Source organism: Monopterus albus, unplaced genomic scaffold (genome assembly GCF_001952655.1).
Source record: "Monopterus albus unplaced genomic scaffold, M_albus_1.0 scaffold164.1, whole genome shotgun sequence".
Lineage (NCBI taxonomy): Eukaryota > Metazoa > Chordata > Actinopteri > Synbranchiformes > Synbranchidae > Monopterus > Monopterus albus.
Window position 1 is genome coordinate 45,909 of NW_018128044.1, and position 18,168 is coordinate 64,076.

Consider the following 18,168-nt stretch of genomic DNA (forward strand, 5'->3'; position numbering starts at 1 on the left):
TTTGTTTGGTTTTTCTGTCAAAGGTATTTTTTTTGAATTAGCAGAGAAAGAGGGAGAGGGAAAGAAGGAGAGGCTGGGTGATGAAAAGACCCACATTCACCAAGGACCTCGGAGCCACCTGATAAATTGGCTTGTTAAGAGAAGAAAGATCACTATGTGACATATTCCTCTCATTCACACCCAGCAACATGGGTGCAAAACAGACAAATGGGAGTCAACTAAATCATGTTATAGCTGGTGCTTGTATAGGTATACAAATGCTGACAATCACTCAGCTGGAGGGTTGATCAAATCAGTTCTTTAGTTTGAGCGAAATACACACACACACACACACACACACACACACACACAGAGGCAGACCGAGTGCAATCAAACGTGTCACAGGGCCAGGAGGGTCTAACACACGCCTCTCCCAAGGCTGATGTCTCATATGAATGAACGAATGGGGACAATGATAAGCTATGAATAAAAGGCGTGTGTGCATCTGTGTGTATTCGTGTGCGCCCCCTATTACCCAGACACTACTAACACGGTAAAGGAGGATGACTCTGTGCTATGAATAGTAGAAGACAGTGAGAGCATGTTTGACATCTGAAGGGAAAGACAGAAACAAAGACAGACAGGCCTGAGGGGGGGAATGGGTTGAGACATGGAAAGACGTATGGGGATGGATGGAGGAGGGGAGAGAGGGAGTTATATAAAGGGTCAGACAGCGCTTCTTTTCTGTCAGTCTCCAAGCAACTCACAATAGAAGGTCAGACAAGAAGGAGAGGAGGGACATGACAATACGGAAATACAGAATACTCCTTTATTCAACCACAGACGGACAGGTAGGCAGATACACACACAAGCAAAGCAACAAACACACACAGAGTGGACCAGAAGCCCAAGACTGGCGTTAAACCGAACACTAGACAAAACATCTGGGAGTAGAACACACATCCAGGATCTGTAGTTGGGTTATCCTTCTCACGGATGATAATGGTCTGAAGATGGGCTTCGACATCTGATTAAAATATAGCAGCGGGAAAAAATGGGTCTATAACTTTCAGTGACTCGAGGAAATCATGAGACTCAAACCCAGTTCTGTCACCAAATGATTAAAATTATAACAGTGAATTTAGCCTCAAACATAAATAAGCTTTAGCCTGTTCCACTGTTTTATTGATTTATTTATTTTTCTAGTTTGATCTTATTTTATCCAGTGTACTTTTATTTCCTGGATCGTATTTAACTGAAGTGCAGCTTAGTTTTGTTTTTCCATTTGAAGCACTTTGTAACATTGTTTTGAACAGTGCTACAGTATAAAGAGAGCTCAACAGTGTTTCTTAGCTACTTTCCTCCTTTGAAAATAGTTGGAACATGGCTGAAAACATTCATCGTCAAAACCAGGTTTTAAATAAATGGAGAAACAACAAAGGACCTGGGGCTGATCCTTGCGGAACACTACAATAACCATGTGCAGGGGTGGAGATGCTGCCTTGTCAAAAACCAGCAAGCCCGGCACAGTTCTCCATCTGATTAAAATGTGGTCAGTGGTGCCAAAGAGCACAAGAGCTTCATATAAATTCAGATTAACTTGCCCCATCAGTTAGCAGCAATCAGCCGGTCATTACTCACCTTGAGTGAAGCAGCCTCAGCACTGTGTTGAGCCTTGAATTTATTTCCAAAAGAAGTTCACAATGAACATCATTAAAAAGAAAATCTTCTCAAGGACCTTAGACAAGAAGGGCAATTTGGAAAAAGGGGTGTAATTATGGAGATTAAAGGACAGTATTCTAGAATATTTATGAAATTACTATATGGTAATGTGTTAAAAATATAAAACATCTATTCAAACATACAGTGTACTGTGCTCGGGTTGTAATGCGTGCACTATATTGGACATTTCATAATATATAGAGCGCGATTTTCTTACCAAAAGGATGAATTAATAAAACCGTTTCCCCTCACGTATCGTCAGGAAGTCCTCGGCTATAGCTGGTGGTTTTCAGATGGTGGCAACAGAGACTGGAGCAAAACGAGGTTGTTGTTTGCTCAAGGACAAATTATAATAAGAAGAATAAAAAAGAATACTGCCCCCCCTTGGTGAATGGGTTTCATAAGAGGAAATAATTTCTTTGGTGAATTTGAAATGTTGCATTTTTTTATAATTTTCCTCTTACCAGTGTGCTGGTTCAGCATCCATTAGCAGGGCAGGCTGAAACATAGTTCTGATGCATTAAGTGGCATTAAGTAAATGGAAAAAACTTGCTCAAGGTTAAAGGAAGAAGGTTTGACAGTGAAGATTGTCTGCTATTCATGTGAAAGCCCAGCACACAGCAGGACTCTCTGTGCCCTTGGACTGAATATTCACTCAAGTGAATTCTCTTTCATTTTCTGTTCTTGAATTCATATGATCATAACGCTGTTCACTCACCAGCCCTTCAGTTACGTGTAGCTTATGTGGTGGATCAACTTTAAAGAAACAGTCTTTTCAGAGACTGCCCTGGTCACACTACCTGTTTGACCATGACCCATGAGCCATGTCACAGCAGCACTGGCTCCACAGCATCATGCGAGACTCATTAAGCTGTCATGCAAAAGTCACTTTATCAATTTTGCATTCTGTTTTGTTTTTAAGAGCAATTTTTAAAAAGTGGATTACAAAGAGGTCCATTAGATAAATGACAAAAATCACAGATATCAGTTTATCAGTCTTACAAATCACTGCATCATCATCATCATCATCACTTCTGACCTATGCACGTTCATGTGACAGCCCCGAAGGATTCACAGATTTACTGTACCTGCAATGTGCTGCTATTTACATTGGGCATGTAAACAGTTCTCATGTGTCGCTTTTATAAAACAGGTGCCTGATAACAAACAACAGACAACACATGACAAAAAAAAGAGTGGTGTTTTCCTAGTTTGGAGACACTGAGCATTTCTACTTACTGCAAAACTGTGAAAGCCAGCTAGAGCGCAGTGTGTTTCTAAAGTGAAATCTGTTGACTTCTGTTATTCTACTGCTTTGCCACTAGGGGCGCTGTTGCTACTAGTGTATATCCTGTCTGCAGAACTTATTGTGTGCTTCGTGTGTCTCCTGTTCATGCTACTGATCATCATCCAGTAAATAGTTGTTGAATCCAAGCCATGCTTTCCTGATTACTGGCCATCCACCACAACAAAATCCATTGCTCATCCCACTGTCCCTCACCCCAATCAAGGAAAAACCAAATCACTCCAGCTGCATGAATGGCATCAGTTTGTAAAAGCCAAAATATTGCAAATGTGACGGCTGCCATCTTGCTTGTGCAACCAGATTCTGCACAGTAGCGACCAAAAGTGAGTGACAGCATCAAACCAGAGCTTTCAAATCATCCCAAATATACCTTCTTTTATATCATCAAAAAACTTAAGAACAAACTGACCAGAAAAATGACCACTTGTACAAGAATTTATGACTTATACTGCAACAAGCTGCCCTATGTGATTCCAGACTCACAGTCCATGAGAGACCTGCAGTGTAAAGTCCTGTTTTGTGGACGCTTTCTGACAATTGACTACACTGCTAGGACAAAGTTACGACACATATCAAAGACTACCCAGTTTCATTTAGGTGACAAAATAAAAGATGCAATTAAATCGACAAAGAATGGCTGGAGCTTTTACCTTGGATGTTGTCTACATACGCAGTGTGTGAAAGGCATATTGTGATCAACGATGGCTCCTCCTGTCTCTGTAACTTTTATTTCTAACTGTCTCAGGCAGGCGTGCTTATGTCAAAGTGGCATTCATGTAATTCCTGTTCTGTGCCATGTGAGAGAATAATCCATCTATTCACATGATTAACTGCATTAAAGGAAGGGCAAACTGCTGCATTATGTTCCTGATGCTTTAAACTGCTGTGTGTTTGCATGACACGATTTCTGCACCAAGTTTACATGACCACTTAAAAGTGCAAAAGAAAACACCTCACTTCAGTACTGTATGTTCCATTGAGTAATAGTACAAAGTCTTATTGACAGAAGATATGCTTTATGTCTTAAAGAAAGCATTAATACACACTTTAGAATGTGAAAGACGCTCCTGAAAAGTAAAAAAAAATAAAATAATTACAAGGCCGTGAAACACAAAAACACAGAAATCTGAGACTGCCGCTAAAGAGCAGAGACATTCAATTCAGCTTTAATGTGATGAAGCAGCTATTGAGGTACAGGAGTCTTATTAATGTCTGTTGGTCTTGCCAAGGTGAGCCAAGACAGGAAAGAGTCTCACAAGAGCAGAAGCCACTAAAAGCCACTAAAGTTGTTTTATTTTCTTTCTATGAGGGACAGGCTCGACTGTGGAGAATAGTTAGTTTCTTTTATACTCTGAGAATGTTCGTCTGTGGGTGTGAGATGAAAAATTGTACCTGAGCTCAAACTATATCTGAGTATATCTTCACTCTAAATAGACATACTGTGTTAATTTCAAGCATGCCAGGGAAAAACTACAGTGAAACGACAGTATAATGCAGTCTAGTTACATGCAAAGGGATTTTATTCCAACTCTTTTTTGTGCCCATTTCACTAAAAGTCTCTTTGCTTTTAAAATAGTTTGTTGTTTATTCTTATAGTCTACAGACATAAACCAACAGGTTTTCTCAGCTTGTCACTACATGATGTAGAAAATATAGTTAAAATGACTAATAAATAGTTAATGCTTAGTGTGTTCACAGATGAGTAGACCGACTCCGTGTGCAGCTTACATTCACACTGGGACTGCACACACATCCACACTCGACACATCTTCTGCATGTGTTGCGTTTAAGTGTTTGCACAATAATTCTACAAGATTTTCACCACCAGGGAGAGAAATACCTGCAGTACTGGCTAATGTAGGGTTAACTCACACCCATACAGAGCTGAGAATCATGTGTGCCAAGCCCAGCTCCTCTTACTTTAGGGCCAAGGCACTGACGTGCACATGGTGAAGCAGTGCATGGATGAAAACTGGTTACTGCTACTGTGACACAAAGCACTAATGTTACACAGCTCAAATTACTCTCCAATTAGAAGAAATTCAACACAAATGTAAAATCATGACCATTTCCAAAAGAGCTTACAGGACATGCATATGCGAAGTATTTGTATAGTGTTGTGTGTTCATTTTGAATACCTGTTATGAAGGGATTGAACTTGTGGTTTGGTACAGTACTGACCAACTCTGGATTTTTGACGGTCCCTGGGTAGTTAGTGAACAGGTATCAGAGTCATGTGACTGACTTGCAGGAACCCTTTGCAGTTTAAACCTCAGCAAACCCCATGAACCGAAAATCATTAAAGCAGTTAATCGTTTTTCAAACACTCAATTTCAGTTAGTGTTTTGAAAAGAGACCTTGGCTTTGCTGCAGTGAAAGACATTTTCAGAGACTCTTAAAGCCAAACCAATCAACGTTGGTTTGAATGTGCCTGCCCCCCACCCCAAGCACACACAGGCACCTTCAGCACTGTTACACTTAACAAGGTCTAACATGCCAGTGTGCTGCCCTCTGTTGGCCATTTGGACTGCTATGCCTCATGTCTCAATCATCAGTCATAAAATGTATTGCCAAGTATGTTAAAATACAAAGAATTTGGCTTCAGCTCAGTGGCCCCGGATGTGCACCAAATAAAACAGAAGAAAAATCAAAACAGAAAAACAGCTAAAAAAACAGGAAGACAGTCTATTTCTGAACATGTACATACGTATATACACGTTTAAAAATGAGCTATTTGGTGTGTACAGTGGTTACATGTGTAAGTTATTGCACTGTGGTGTTTGCTGTAATCTTGTTATACATCTAAACATGGATTGGCTGTTTGAGTCCGGGGTGTGACGGGTCTGCAGAAATCATCTCTTTGGTTGCTGAGCCCCGTGACGTGTGGGTCCGCTGGAGTCTGTTCCTGTCCTGTTTGGTTGCTGAGCCAAACCAAACAGTGATGGAAGAGCTGTATCAGCAGCTCCTGGGGCAGGTTGAACTTCCTGAGCTGGTGCAGAAAGTACATCCTCTGCTGTGCCTTCTTGGTGATGGTGCTGATGTTGGCTGTCCACTTCAAATCCCGAGAGACCGTGGAGCCCTGCAGCTTCCCCTAACACTTCCTCTAACACTTCCAATAAGAAAGACACAAGAAACTAGTGCGATATCTAAATTTAACAGGGAACTGGTGCATCACATTCCAGCACCAGAGGTGACAGTTTTAAATATGCCTTAATTTTCTGTCAGATTCTGCTTTCAATACATATTATTCTCCTTTAGTTAGCAGGTAAAACTCAGAGATTACAGAAGTGCCTGGTGCAAAGTAACCAAGTACATTTACTCAAGTACAGTTCTGTGGTACTCATACTTCACTGGAGTATTTCCTTTTTCTGCTACTTTACATTTCTACTTCACTACATTTTCAGGGGGAAATATACTTTTTACTCCACCACATTTTCCTAACAGGGTTGCCAACCTTCAAGGACTGGCCAGGAGACTCCTGGTATTGATTTAGGATACTTACAGTATACTGAAAAATACTACCTTTAGAGAGAGAATGTCACTTTGCCATGGCGAAGTAGTATCTTGAATTTGGTGACACTATAGCACCTCTTGGAAGACGAGGAAGAAGAAGAATCAGTGATGTGAAAAGAAGAACCAAAATGCAGGATTACACATCCATCCATTATCTATACTGATTGTGCTGACAAGGGTCTTGGGGGTCGGGGTCCACCGTGGACAGGCCACCAGTCTATCACAGGGCTGACATGTAGACAAACAACCACACACACTCCAATGGGCAATTTAAAGTCTCCAGTCAACCTAAGATGCATGTCTTTGGACTGTTGGAGGAAGCCGGAGTACCCAGGGAGAACCAATGCAGGCACAGGGAGAACATGCAGACTCCACACAGAAAGGCCCCGGGGTGGCCCAGGCTCGAACCCAGAACCTTATTGCTGTGAAGCAAGAGAGGTAACCACTGCACCACCATGTCACCCTAGGCTCACACATAATCTATCTTATAATTGTTAGCTTGTATTAGCATGAAAAACTGCTAGGTTAGCAATAAATATTCAGATGGCTGCAGTCTGCAACATGCCACTAAATCTTACACACTGCACCTTTAAACTTTGTTTACATCACTCTTGCCTGTTAAGGATGCACACAGTACAAAACACAGTGAAGCTGGTTTGAATCTAATGTCCTGTCATGGCTTGTTCCTGCCATAAAAATAACAATAATGTTATTTCTCTCACAGCAGATGCAACTTGTACTTGTATGACAACCTGTATGACACTGCAACTACCTGGCAGACACACACACAGATACACACACGTGGTGGCGATCAGCTCTAATGCAAAGTTCTGGTTAAACATTGGCCCAAAGTTTGCCTTCCGCCTTCTGTTGTTTTTACACTAAAGGTCCAGCAATTGTTGCAGGCATTATTGACTTAGTAATTAAAGTATTTTAACGTGGGGATTCTGTAATCATTACATATGCCACCATCTGTCCCTGTGCCGCTGCATGAGCACCTGAAATGGATTTTTCCCCCTGAGTAGATAACATATAAAAACCAATCAAGGAGGGAGGGGGGGAGGGTGGAAGCATGGCCACGTCATGGCCATTCACGTAAAACAGCCTGACTCATGCCAGTATGTACCTGTATAGAGGTTTTATTAAATGTTTAACACTAGCCTGTTTTAACCATTTCTGATATGACACGGATCTTCCTCTGGGAGCCTTTTGGTCACACCATTTATTTTAGTGCGTGTATAAATATACATGTACTGTAAAAATAATTATTAGCTATTGTTTTGTTTGTTTATGCCTCTGTATGTAGTAGACACCCATAATATTTATAGTACATCATGTCTATACTATGTATTTGTTCTTGACACTTTAATTTCCCTGCATGGGACCTTGTTTTAATGTAGTTTATTCCTTATTTTAAATAAAAGGCCCAATTTTATTTCACAGTCATACATTATACTAGAAAAACAAAGCATTGTGAAGTTAGAAATGGGCCCAGGCCTCCATGGTGTGACATTAACAGTTCACTCACACCAGCCATCTCTCACTCCCTCTGTTGGCTTTTGTTACATTATGGTAAACACTTTTATCAGAGTCATATCTCACTCCACTGTGCCACAAAGAAACCAAATAATTACAAATAAAAACCTCCCGACTTTGATCCCCAGCCTTCAGCTGTGCTTCCCGTTCTGTAATGTGCGAGTTCAACCATTAAGGAGTCATGGGTCTTTGAATCAGGGCTGATAAGATCCTATCGGGTTCTATTAGTGAATGAAAGCCAATCTGCCACAGAGGCACACAAAAGGCAAAAACACAAAACAAGCATCTGGCATTAGAGCTGCAGCAGCTAATTTATGTGTGGAGACATATCGAGTGTGACTCAACAGTGCAGTCCCTCTTTTTTGGTCTAAACTAAAATATCTCTGCAGGTATTTAATGGATTGTCATGAAATTTTGTACAGATATTCATGGTCCCATGATGATGAATCCTACTGACTTTGATTATCCTCTTCTTTGTCTAACAACATGTGCATGTTGCAGCACTCTGTATGAACAAACTTGAGTTTAGTCTCACTACCAGCCGACCACCTGATACAGCCTATGCCTGAGAGCAGGTGTGCAGGGTGTGTGATGGTTTTTTTCCACTTGCTGTGCAGTCACTGAACAGCATGTATTTACAATAGAAGAAGAAACGGGAGCCCTCGAGCAACATGTAACTTTGGAACAAAATTATCATTTGACGATAGAAGTGAATATGTTTTATTTTGCGCTTCTCTATCTGAAAAATATTACAGTAGCATGAAACTGTAGCCTCATCATAAAAGCAGTCATTCAATAATGCTGCTTTATATAAGAGCGTCCCGGTGACTTAGCCAAGGCTCATACATACCATATGGTTTGGGACTGAACTTGGCCAAGTGACTTCATCACATCATTCACATGTCATCGTGCTTGTTTTTACCCAGACCATCCAATACTGTTGGTGCATACATACATTCAGGATGCTCTGAAGGAAGCGACAGGACATCCTCCAGCAGAGGTTTGGTGTTTTCAGTGTCACTGTACTCCTCCTGCACCCATGAAGACAGTGTTGATGGGAGGCAGCGAGGACACCAGGTCCTGCACCTGTGACGATGACACCATGCGCTGCTCAGATAACAGCGCTTCCTGCGAGGTGAACGGAGAAGGAACTCCAAACATGCAGGGAGCAGATCCTGACGAGGGGAGGGAGTGATCTGAGGAGGAAATGATTCAATGTTTTTAGACAAAACATGTCACATAGAGCTACTTTGCTGTTTACCTTTCAGGTACAGGGTGTCAACAAATCTACTGATCAGAGTAGTTTTCCATGCATGGACTGTAAACTCACAACTACAGTACACACCTACCAAACAATTCAATTTACAATTCAGACAAAATTGCATTTTAAGTTTTACATTTTTAATCCTCTCCTGTTTTTTCCAATTGTGTTTGCATTTGGTTTGTATACTGTCCTTGTTCATGTTTTATGAAACGATCTGATCTTTGTTGCCAAAGACTGCAGACTGTGTGGCTGAACCACTGACTGTATATACGATGGACAGGCTCCCAGCTCCCAGAAGTGAAGCCACTGCGACCCGATCGCCCCCTGGTGGCCTGTTACAGTATAGGTCATAGGTCCCGCCTCCTCCATGTTAGTGGATGGGACATGAGCCAAACTAAAAACTCAAAACAAAAATCAGATGGATTTTTCCCAGTGGTCACTTCTGTGATTTTTGGTAGATATAATGCTGATCTGTGTACAGGTGGTCATTTTTCTGGTAAGCCTGTGTTTATAAGATATTTGATGATATATAAAGGGGTGTACTTGTTTTTTGAATTACTTGACAGCTTTGATTGGCAGCTTGATGCCGTCACTCCACTTCTGGTCACTACTGCACAGAATCTGCCCACTCTCCCGCCCACAAAGCTGCACGTTTTGCTGCTGACCTGCTCCAGTTTCTGCCTCGGTGAAATAGGTGCCTGTTGTTTTCCTTCCTGGTTCGTCAAGGATGTTGAGCGGATCGTGGACCTCGGAGAACGTTGAAGGAAAAGGCCGCAGACTGCTGACGCTGCTGATGACAGACACGTGTTGGTCCACCAGCGATGTTATCCGCTGGCCGTCCAGGTAACCGCTGTTGCCATAGTAACCTACAACAGGAGGAAAGTTCAGAAATTAGTTCCTGTTTTCCAAGTAATGTTAGTTTAGCTTGTGAATGCAAAACAGTGGCTCCCAACCGGGACATGACTAGTATGGATGGAGCTATTTTCCAGGTTTCGGAGGTTTTCTTACCGCTGTGTCCTATGACCGAGTATGTCTGTCCCTGACACCCACTGCTCATAGGGTTCAGTCCGGTCCCCACAAAGCCAAACTCCTCTGCTGAGTCCAGAATCTGAGCTGCTGTCTGAGCATCCAGCCCCTGTTCAGCCTGAACTGGATCTGGAACTGAACTGTAGCTGGATGTGGGTCGGACTGCAGAACCATAAGGTACCAGAGAGCAGTTAGTGCTGCTGGATGAGTGGTGGACTGATGGAGGAGGAGGATGACTGTAGAACATGTCTTTAGTCAGGTGCTGCTCATTAAAGGAGGGGTACCGTGTGAGGTGGTATGCCAGCGGTGAAGTCTGGGACTGAACTGAACCCAGACACTGACTCTGAGGCCTGAAACACGGAATAAAACATATTTTCAGACAAATCATCTTTTATTAAAACATCTTATATTTAACTGTCAGATGTCTAAAATTTCAATGATCTCAAAAGAAATTATAATAATGCATGGAGGAAGACAAAACAAGGGAAATATACTGTATATGTGTAGATATCTTTTAAGAACTACAGTATTATTTAGAGGTTTAGCCCCTCAAAATAAACTAAATACAACTAATAACAAGTAATCATTGACATTTTCTTAAATGTGTGTGCACACTGTCAGACTCACACATCACATTCATCGTATTACAGATAGATGACACATGTTAAAACTGATTTAATTTCTTGAACAAAATGAAAGTAAGGGCCTAAAATATTATTAAAGTAGTATAACAATGTGTGTGGTGAACTGACCTGAGAGCAGGCTGGTAGTTTGGAGTTGCAGCGCTGCTGGCTGCAGGGAAGTAACTAGAGCTGGTCTGAGGTAAGCAGTGGTACAGGGTCTCCGGGTAGGAAGAGCAGGGGCTGGGCTGAGTCATTGCACTGAGAGAGGTGAGGCAGGAGGAAGAGGATGAGGAGCAGGTGGAGGACGAAGAGGAAGATGTCAGGGGTCTTCCTGCCATGGGCCCCTGATTGATGACAGACCCTCTGTGCACTAACGCCGCTGGAGAGACAGGGGGTGTCATGAGGGGGCCACTGACCTGAGAAAAGTCCATCTGACCACCTGGAATAAACACACAAGGACAGAAAGTACAAAGTAAATAATATTCACATTATAGGGTTCATCAAAGCTGCTCTATAATTTCTTTTTGGCCTAGAGGGTCCAGTGAGACTCAACACAAACTGCCACCATAAGCTGTTCCTAACCGTGATTTGCCCTTCCCATCACATCCTGTTTCCTAGCAACGACGTCAACTATGGATGCCTATTTGCAACAAACTTAAAAAAGCAGCCTCCAGTCTGAAGCTAGCATTAGCTGATTAATGTAAATGTGTCAGTCCAGCAGAATGCTCTGGTTACTGCTGATGTGAAACTGACGTTACACAAAGCTCATATAAATCCTGACCATGCTAGGTGGCAGCTTACATTCACACTGGGACTGCACATACATCCACACTCGACACATCTTCTGCATGTGTTGCGTTTAAGTGTTTGCACAATAATTCTACAAGATTTTCACCACCAGGGAGAGAAATACCTGCAGTACTGGCTAATGTAGGGTTAACTCACACCCATACAGAGCTGAGAATCATGTGTGCCAAGCCCAGCTCCTCTTACTATAGGGCCAGGGCACTGACGTGCACATGGAGACCCTAACCCTAGCTGAGAAGGACCACATCACATCCCATTTTTTATTTAATGCACAAATGTAATAATTCTGTATGAACTATAGGTTAAATGACTATGCGTGATGTGAAAGGTGTTGCTGATTCAGTAGTTACAGACTCCCTGAGAACTAGCACCTGTCTCTGCAGCTCTGCTAATGGAGCTTCAGCAGCATCTGTCAGCTGGTTTGATTTCATAGCTCACACCTTAGCAAAATGGTACATAACAAAAATTATAATTCTTCTTATTTTCCTGTACCTGGAACTGTGAACCCAGATGAATCGGTCCCCTGGTGAACGACCGTGCTCGTTTCCAGGTTTTGCTGCTGATTGGTGGACAGACACATGTAGGTGTGTTCTCCCAGAGATTCATTCTTCACTGACTGATCAGATGCAGCAGTGGCCTTGTTACGACTGGCAAGGAAGCAGGAACTGGGCGAGGCCATGAAAGCTGCTTTACTGGCATCTAAGAGGGACAGAGGAACAGCGCGTCATCAGTGACAACATCATAAGTCAGTAAACCAGGGACTGTTAAAGCCAGTTGACCAGTTTCCATTTTTCCTAACAGACCAATTGTTCAATATCTTGTAGCACAAATACAGTCATTTTAACATTCTTACTCATATTCCTCAATATGAAAGACTTTCCATTTGTAACAATTACTGACATCCTAGAAAGTTGGAAACAATGTCCATGTCAGTGTTTTGCTGCCATATTCAGCTTCCTGGGTGTTGGTGGAAGTGCCTCTTCGGTTGCCAGTTACCTGCATTTTTCATGTATTTCTCCAGCAGGTTCTGCAGATCCTGCTCCTTGTCATTGTTAAATTGAGTCTCCAGAGCCAACAGGATGTATTCATCTAACAGCATCCGGATCAGATGGAAGGAACCTGCCCAGGCCAAAACACAAATGGGAGAAAGGCCGTCAGCGAAGATCTGGACCTTGAAGTGTGCGGCCAGACTTGTTTCACATATAAACATGTGTAAAAGCTTGACTCTGTGATTTCAGCTGAACTCTCACCTCTGTACTGTTTGACTTGTAGGATCAAGCTGCTCTTTGTTTGACCTGCGGGGTCACAGGTTTAAAACTGACTGTATACGCTTGAGCTTCAGTGAGACTTCACAGAGAGGGACCCACCAAATGGTCAGTGTTTATTCACATACAAGTCGTCTGTGTGCATGTGTTTGAACAAAGAGCACGCGACCCACAGATAAGACTGTTTAATCAAGGTGACTCTGGCCATTACAATTTAAAGCACTATTGTAGCAATCTGCTCTGAGCTGGCTTGTATTAGCTCTGTGTGTGTGTGTGTGTGTGTGTGTGTGTGTGTGTGTGTGTGTGTGTGTGTGTGTGTGTGTGTGTGTGTGTGTGTGTGTGTGTGTGTGTGTGTGGTCGACACATCCTGTGAACTGAATCATGGAGAAAAACAAAGTGTAAAATTAATTAGCTAAGCGTCGAGGACAAATAATCACCATATTGTCATTATGTTCAGCATGCAGCTGTTATAAATTAGGATATAATCTTGCCTGAATAACTGTAATACTGACCACATTTCCCATAAACCCTGATCCTTTAAAAACTGGCATCTTTATTCTTTCTTCTATTTGTAAAATGAACAGCCCAAAACCAAGCTACACTCAATTTAAAGTGATATTAAACAGAGAAAAACTAAGAACCCTCATATCTGAAAACCTGAATTTAACAATTTCTCAATTATCAAATAGGTGTTGACTAACTGATTTTAGCTTTAGAGCAGGGAATGGGTTGAGTCTGTCTGCACGTCATTTAGAAAGTCTCATGTGTGAAGACGTTCCTACCAAAGCTAGAGGCGTTGCTGAGTGTGAGGCTGTGCATCACTCTGGCCCCGAAGAAACTCCACCTGAGCAGGAAGTCCTGAGCTCGCTTCTTCACTGTACGACCACTCTGCTTGCCGGGCTTAGCAGAGACAACGACAGAAAAGAAAACTGTGCTTGGCTGCACAACAGGACATTTGCAAGACCATACACATGGGTAAACAGTGTCACCTGTTACCTTGATGACTTTATGCTCCATGATGGAGTCCAACCACTCGATGAAGGATTCTACAGTGGCGTTTTTTCTCAGCAGCTCCTTCAGCTCCTGAAAAACAGTGATGGAGTCATCTAGAAAAAAGACAGAAAAAGAGCTTTATTGTTACTACAAGAGATTCTCCTTTGCACTAGCAACAAAAACAGCTGATGGTTGGTTCTTAAATTCTGTAAAATACTAGAATTAGAATCACAGCTGTAAACATCCACCAACCAGCCAGGTTGCAGTTCATGTCCCTGTTTGTCCAGACCCACACAATTTATGTAGTGAAGACATTGAAGGAATTTAATAAACGATATTAGCATGCTAACAATAATGGGACGGATGTGAAGCCACAGTGACTTTGAACTTTGACCTTTGACCACCAAAATCTATGTTATCTCAGTTATCCTAGAGTCCAACAGCCATTTGTGCTGAATTTGAAAAAAACTTCTTTGAGGCGTTCCTGAGACGAACAACCCACACAAATGATGTCTCCGGCCACGGGTGTTGCCAGCAGAGGTGGAAGGCTACTAAGTATATCTACTCAAGTACGGTACAATTTCAAGGTATCTGTACTTTACTTAAATATTTCTATTTTTTACTTCTTCATATTTAAACTTCACTACATTTTAGAGGCAAATATTGTACTTTGTATTTCTCTACATTTATTTGATAACTTTAGTTACTAGTTACTTTTCAAAATAAGACTAATAATGCTAATACTTTTGTATTTCTACTTAAGTAACATTTTGAATGCAGGACTTTTCCTTGTAATAGAGTATTTTTACACTGCGATATTGCTGCTTTTATTTAAGTAAAAGATCTGAGTACTTCCTCAGTTATAATGATTTTAGCATTCTTTTCTGATGACAAATGTAAACATGAAAGTATTTTATTTCCATCATGGTGATGTGAGAAATAAAGCAATGAACAGTCGGTAGCTGTCTTACACTCAGAGTAGATGTCTGGGTCCTGCTCCCCAGTGGCGTTTATGCTAAGCAGAGGCTGCGGGCTGATGCTGCTGAGATCCACGTTCTCAATATCCAGGATCATGCTGGTCACTATGGCCTGGTCAAACAGTGCCGGACGTGCTATCTACAGCCATGGGAGAAAGGAAGAGGAAAGAGGTGGCGAGAGGGAAGGATACAGGAGGAGAGTTTAGTCAAATGAGTACAATATAATCCAAGTACTCTAGTCTGTTCTGCAGTAAAAGCTGTACCTGTGCCAGGTGTAAGAATGAGGTCTGTCTTTTCAGGGAGGAAACAAAGCGGCGTGCAATCGGGAGTTTCTTGGCTGCAAGGCATTCTGGGAGGTTCTCCAGGGAGGAGACAAGCCAGTGCTCCCAGTGTTTGGCAAAGTTGCGGATATCTGCCAGCAGACTGATGAAACAGCATTCGCACAGATCAGACGTCTTCTAGGATCATATCACTGTTGTTGCAAATAACTACTTCATTAAAGTAGTTATATTTCATTAAAAACCTCAGACTGTCTCATTTTGTATCACATGATCGTCACAGCTAATCTGACAATGACACACGGAGTGAACATGAAGTGAAGTTGAATAACAAACCTTTCAGGCATCTCCTGCATTGTAGCAGGAATCAGAACATCTGTTAAAACCTGAGAAAATAAAGGGTTAATTAGTAAAACAAAGCACTACACTGCTGATCAACATAGGTATTACTGCGCCGGAGAGGAAAATGGGGTTTGTCCTTGTTCGTATTATTCATAAAGAAGTGTTAAACACAAGCAACAACACATCTACATAGATATAATCTGTTTTGTTTTTATTATTAAATCTGGGCAGAACCATGGATTACTACTTCAGCGTGTACATTATGCTGAATTTTTGCATCTCACATAAAGACAGTTTGAAAGTGGAGTTCAGACTTATAGATTAATGATCAACTGACAAATGATTTAATAGGAGCTTAAGTTAAAAACATCGCAGTCTGAGACACTTTTGGGCCTGCACACCTCCTTTTATTAAGCAGAAACAAAGCAGAAGCAGTGTTTGATGACAACCTTATAGAGGATGGAGTCACAGACACAGAAGATGTCGACTATGATCGGGTTTTCCAGCAGTGGCAGCAGGTGGTCGGGCATTCCCTGCCAGAAGTGAAGCAGAAAATTCTGGATCTGAAACAAAATATTTGAAGAGTTGTCTGAGTGGATGGTAAATGGTTCTCTTCGCTATACTCAGTAATAACAATAAAATGCTGTCAGGTGACAGTAATTATCACCTCCTGAAAGTTGACGTTAATGGCGTTGTCCAGGATGCACTGGCAGTGTGTTTTATACATCATGATCAGAGTGTCCACCTGCAGACATGAAGTCAATTCAAAAACAAATAATGCAGCTACAGCCACAACTCTCACACAGTAACATCAGGAGTGTTTATATGTTTGCGTTTGCCAAAGTTACGTTTCTAAAGCTCTGCTGTGCAACAATGCAGAAGCTTCTTGTTGTTTGTTCATAGTAAATATACAGCGTATCATGTGTCAAACTGAATGTGACAGCGATGTATCACCAACCTTATCTCTGGAGATGTTTCCCTGCAGGAGCAGATGCTGAGCATTGGGGAAGTCTGGGAGTAAAGTTCCAGTTTTAGAGCTCAGGGAATATTTCCTGGTGAAACCTCCCTGAAAACCACAACAGTATTAGACCCTCTTCATTTAGCTGATCCTTGTGCTACTGACTTTTTTTTGTTTTGTTGTTTTAGAGTTAAACCTTTGCTTTTACCTCATTCTTGAGTTTGCTCCCTGAAAATCTGTAATCAAAACAAAACAAATAGGATGTTTGACTTAATTTTGTTGAGAAGGGATTTGAATATAAGATATATTATGTTTGGACATTCATATCTGAAATGTATATGTAATGTGTGAAGAGTTTCATTACTAGAAAACATCAAATAACCATGTATAGTTCAAGCAACAGACAGAAAGCTTTGTTACCTGGTCAGACCTTTTCCAGAATATACAGAGTGATAGTAGGCGCTGCTCTCTTTGATGCCAATTCCATAGTAATGATACCTGTTAAGATAATAATATCCAGGAGTGATCATCAAGTGCAGCAATTAGCAACAAAATAAAATTTTGGTGCTCTAGGCTACACAACATGTTTTTTAAAAATTCAACATGTGAACGTGTGAGACGTTTACTTGGAGTGTCCTCTGGTGCCGAGTCTTCTCGTTGTCAGAAGAGGAAACTTCTGTCGGATCGTCTGATGAAAACGGGGAATGTAAAGTTCTGGTTAGGTCAACATGAGCTCTGTCTGACAGCCTCACATGATAATGTTGGAAGTCAGACGTCACATCATTGTCACTTAATCAGTATGAGCACCCTGACAATGTACATAACTGTAACTTTACTCTTGTTTTATCACACACCTTTCCAAAAGTAGCAGCGCAGGCCGGCTCCAGTTTCTCCTTCCTGCAGAAGTCCAGGTAGTGGGCGTAGAGGATACATCGAGGCAGACACACTCCCTCACACACTATGTAATTCTCCTCCAGCCTGTTGAGACACATCAGTGAGAAAATCATTCAAGCAATTATCAGAACATTATACAATCTGAAATGTCCTCTGAACACAGCACAAGAGTGAATTCTTTAACCACAAGAAAGACAAATCTGATGGACAGCACAAGAAAAAGTTCATATTTGTCACCATGACAACTGTCAAATGGGTAATTGAGGGGATATGCAAACCATTAACCCATATTTTTAACATGTCGTTTCGACTTGGGCAGTTCCCCAATAATATGAAAATACCAAAGGTTATTCCACTGTATAAATCTGGTGATAAGCACAACTTCACAAATTATAGACCGATTTCTCTGTTGTCACAATTTTCAAAAATTCTGGAAAAACTCTTTAATAACAGATTAGATACATTTATTGACAAACATAAAATCTTATCTGATTGCCAATACGGTTTTAGGTCGAACCGATCGACATCCTTGGCCATTACTGACCTGATTGAGGACATTACAAGTGCTATGGATGAGAAAAAATATACGATGGGGATATTTATTGACCTAAAAAAAGCATTTGATACAATTAATCATGAACTATTAATGGATAAGTTAGAGAAATATGGGATCAGAGGAATGGTT

The 18,168-nt window shown here is 41.4% G+C and overlaps 1 protein-coding gene across 1 annotated transcript in view; it reads right to left on the minus strand.

The window, feature by feature from the left end:
• Positions 1 to 8,789: 8,789 nt before the first annotated feature.
• Positions 8,790 to 18,168, minus strand: part of rfx6 (regulatory factor X, 6) — a 15,272-nt gene continuing 5,893 nt past the window's right edge. The window contains exons 3-20 of the mRNA XM_020615383.1: positions 17,444 to 17,567; positions 17,216 to 17,277; positions 17,010 to 17,087; positions 16,798 to 16,825; positions 16,590 to 16,697; positions 16,299 to 16,376; positions 16,081 to 16,194; positions 15,626 to 15,675; positions 15,275 to 15,434; positions 15,006 to 15,150; positions 14,038 to 14,147; positions 13,824 to 13,941; positions 12,773 to 12,895; positions 12,269 to 12,475; positions 11,099 to 11,408; positions 10,329 to 10,696; positions 9,986 to 10,186; positions 8,790 to 9,252 (exon numbers count right to left, since the gene is read on the minus strand). Of these exons, the coding sequence (XP_020471039.1) occupies positions 9,074 to 9,252; positions 9,986 to 10,186; positions 10,329 to 10,696; positions 11,099 to 11,408; positions 12,269 to 12,475; positions 12,773 to 12,895; positions 13,824 to 13,941; positions 14,038 to 14,147; positions 15,006 to 15,150; positions 15,275 to 15,434; positions 15,626 to 15,675; positions 16,081 to 16,194; positions 16,299 to 16,376; positions 16,590 to 16,697; positions 16,798 to 16,825; positions 17,010 to 17,087; positions 17,216 to 17,277; positions 17,444 to 17,567 (2,563 nt within the window). The 3' untranslated portion in view covers positions 8,790 to 9,073. The remainder of the gene's footprint in view (positions 9,253 to 9,985; positions 10,187 to 10,328; positions 10,697 to 11,098; positions 11,409 to 12,268; positions 12,476 to 12,772; positions 12,896 to 13,823; positions 13,942 to 14,037; positions 14,148 to 15,005; positions 15,151 to 15,274; positions 15,435 to 15,625; positions 15,676 to 16,080; positions 16,195 to 16,298; positions 16,377 to 16,589; positions 16,698 to 16,797; positions 16,826 to 17,009; positions 17,088 to 17,215; positions 17,278 to 17,443; positions 17,568 to 18,168) is intronic.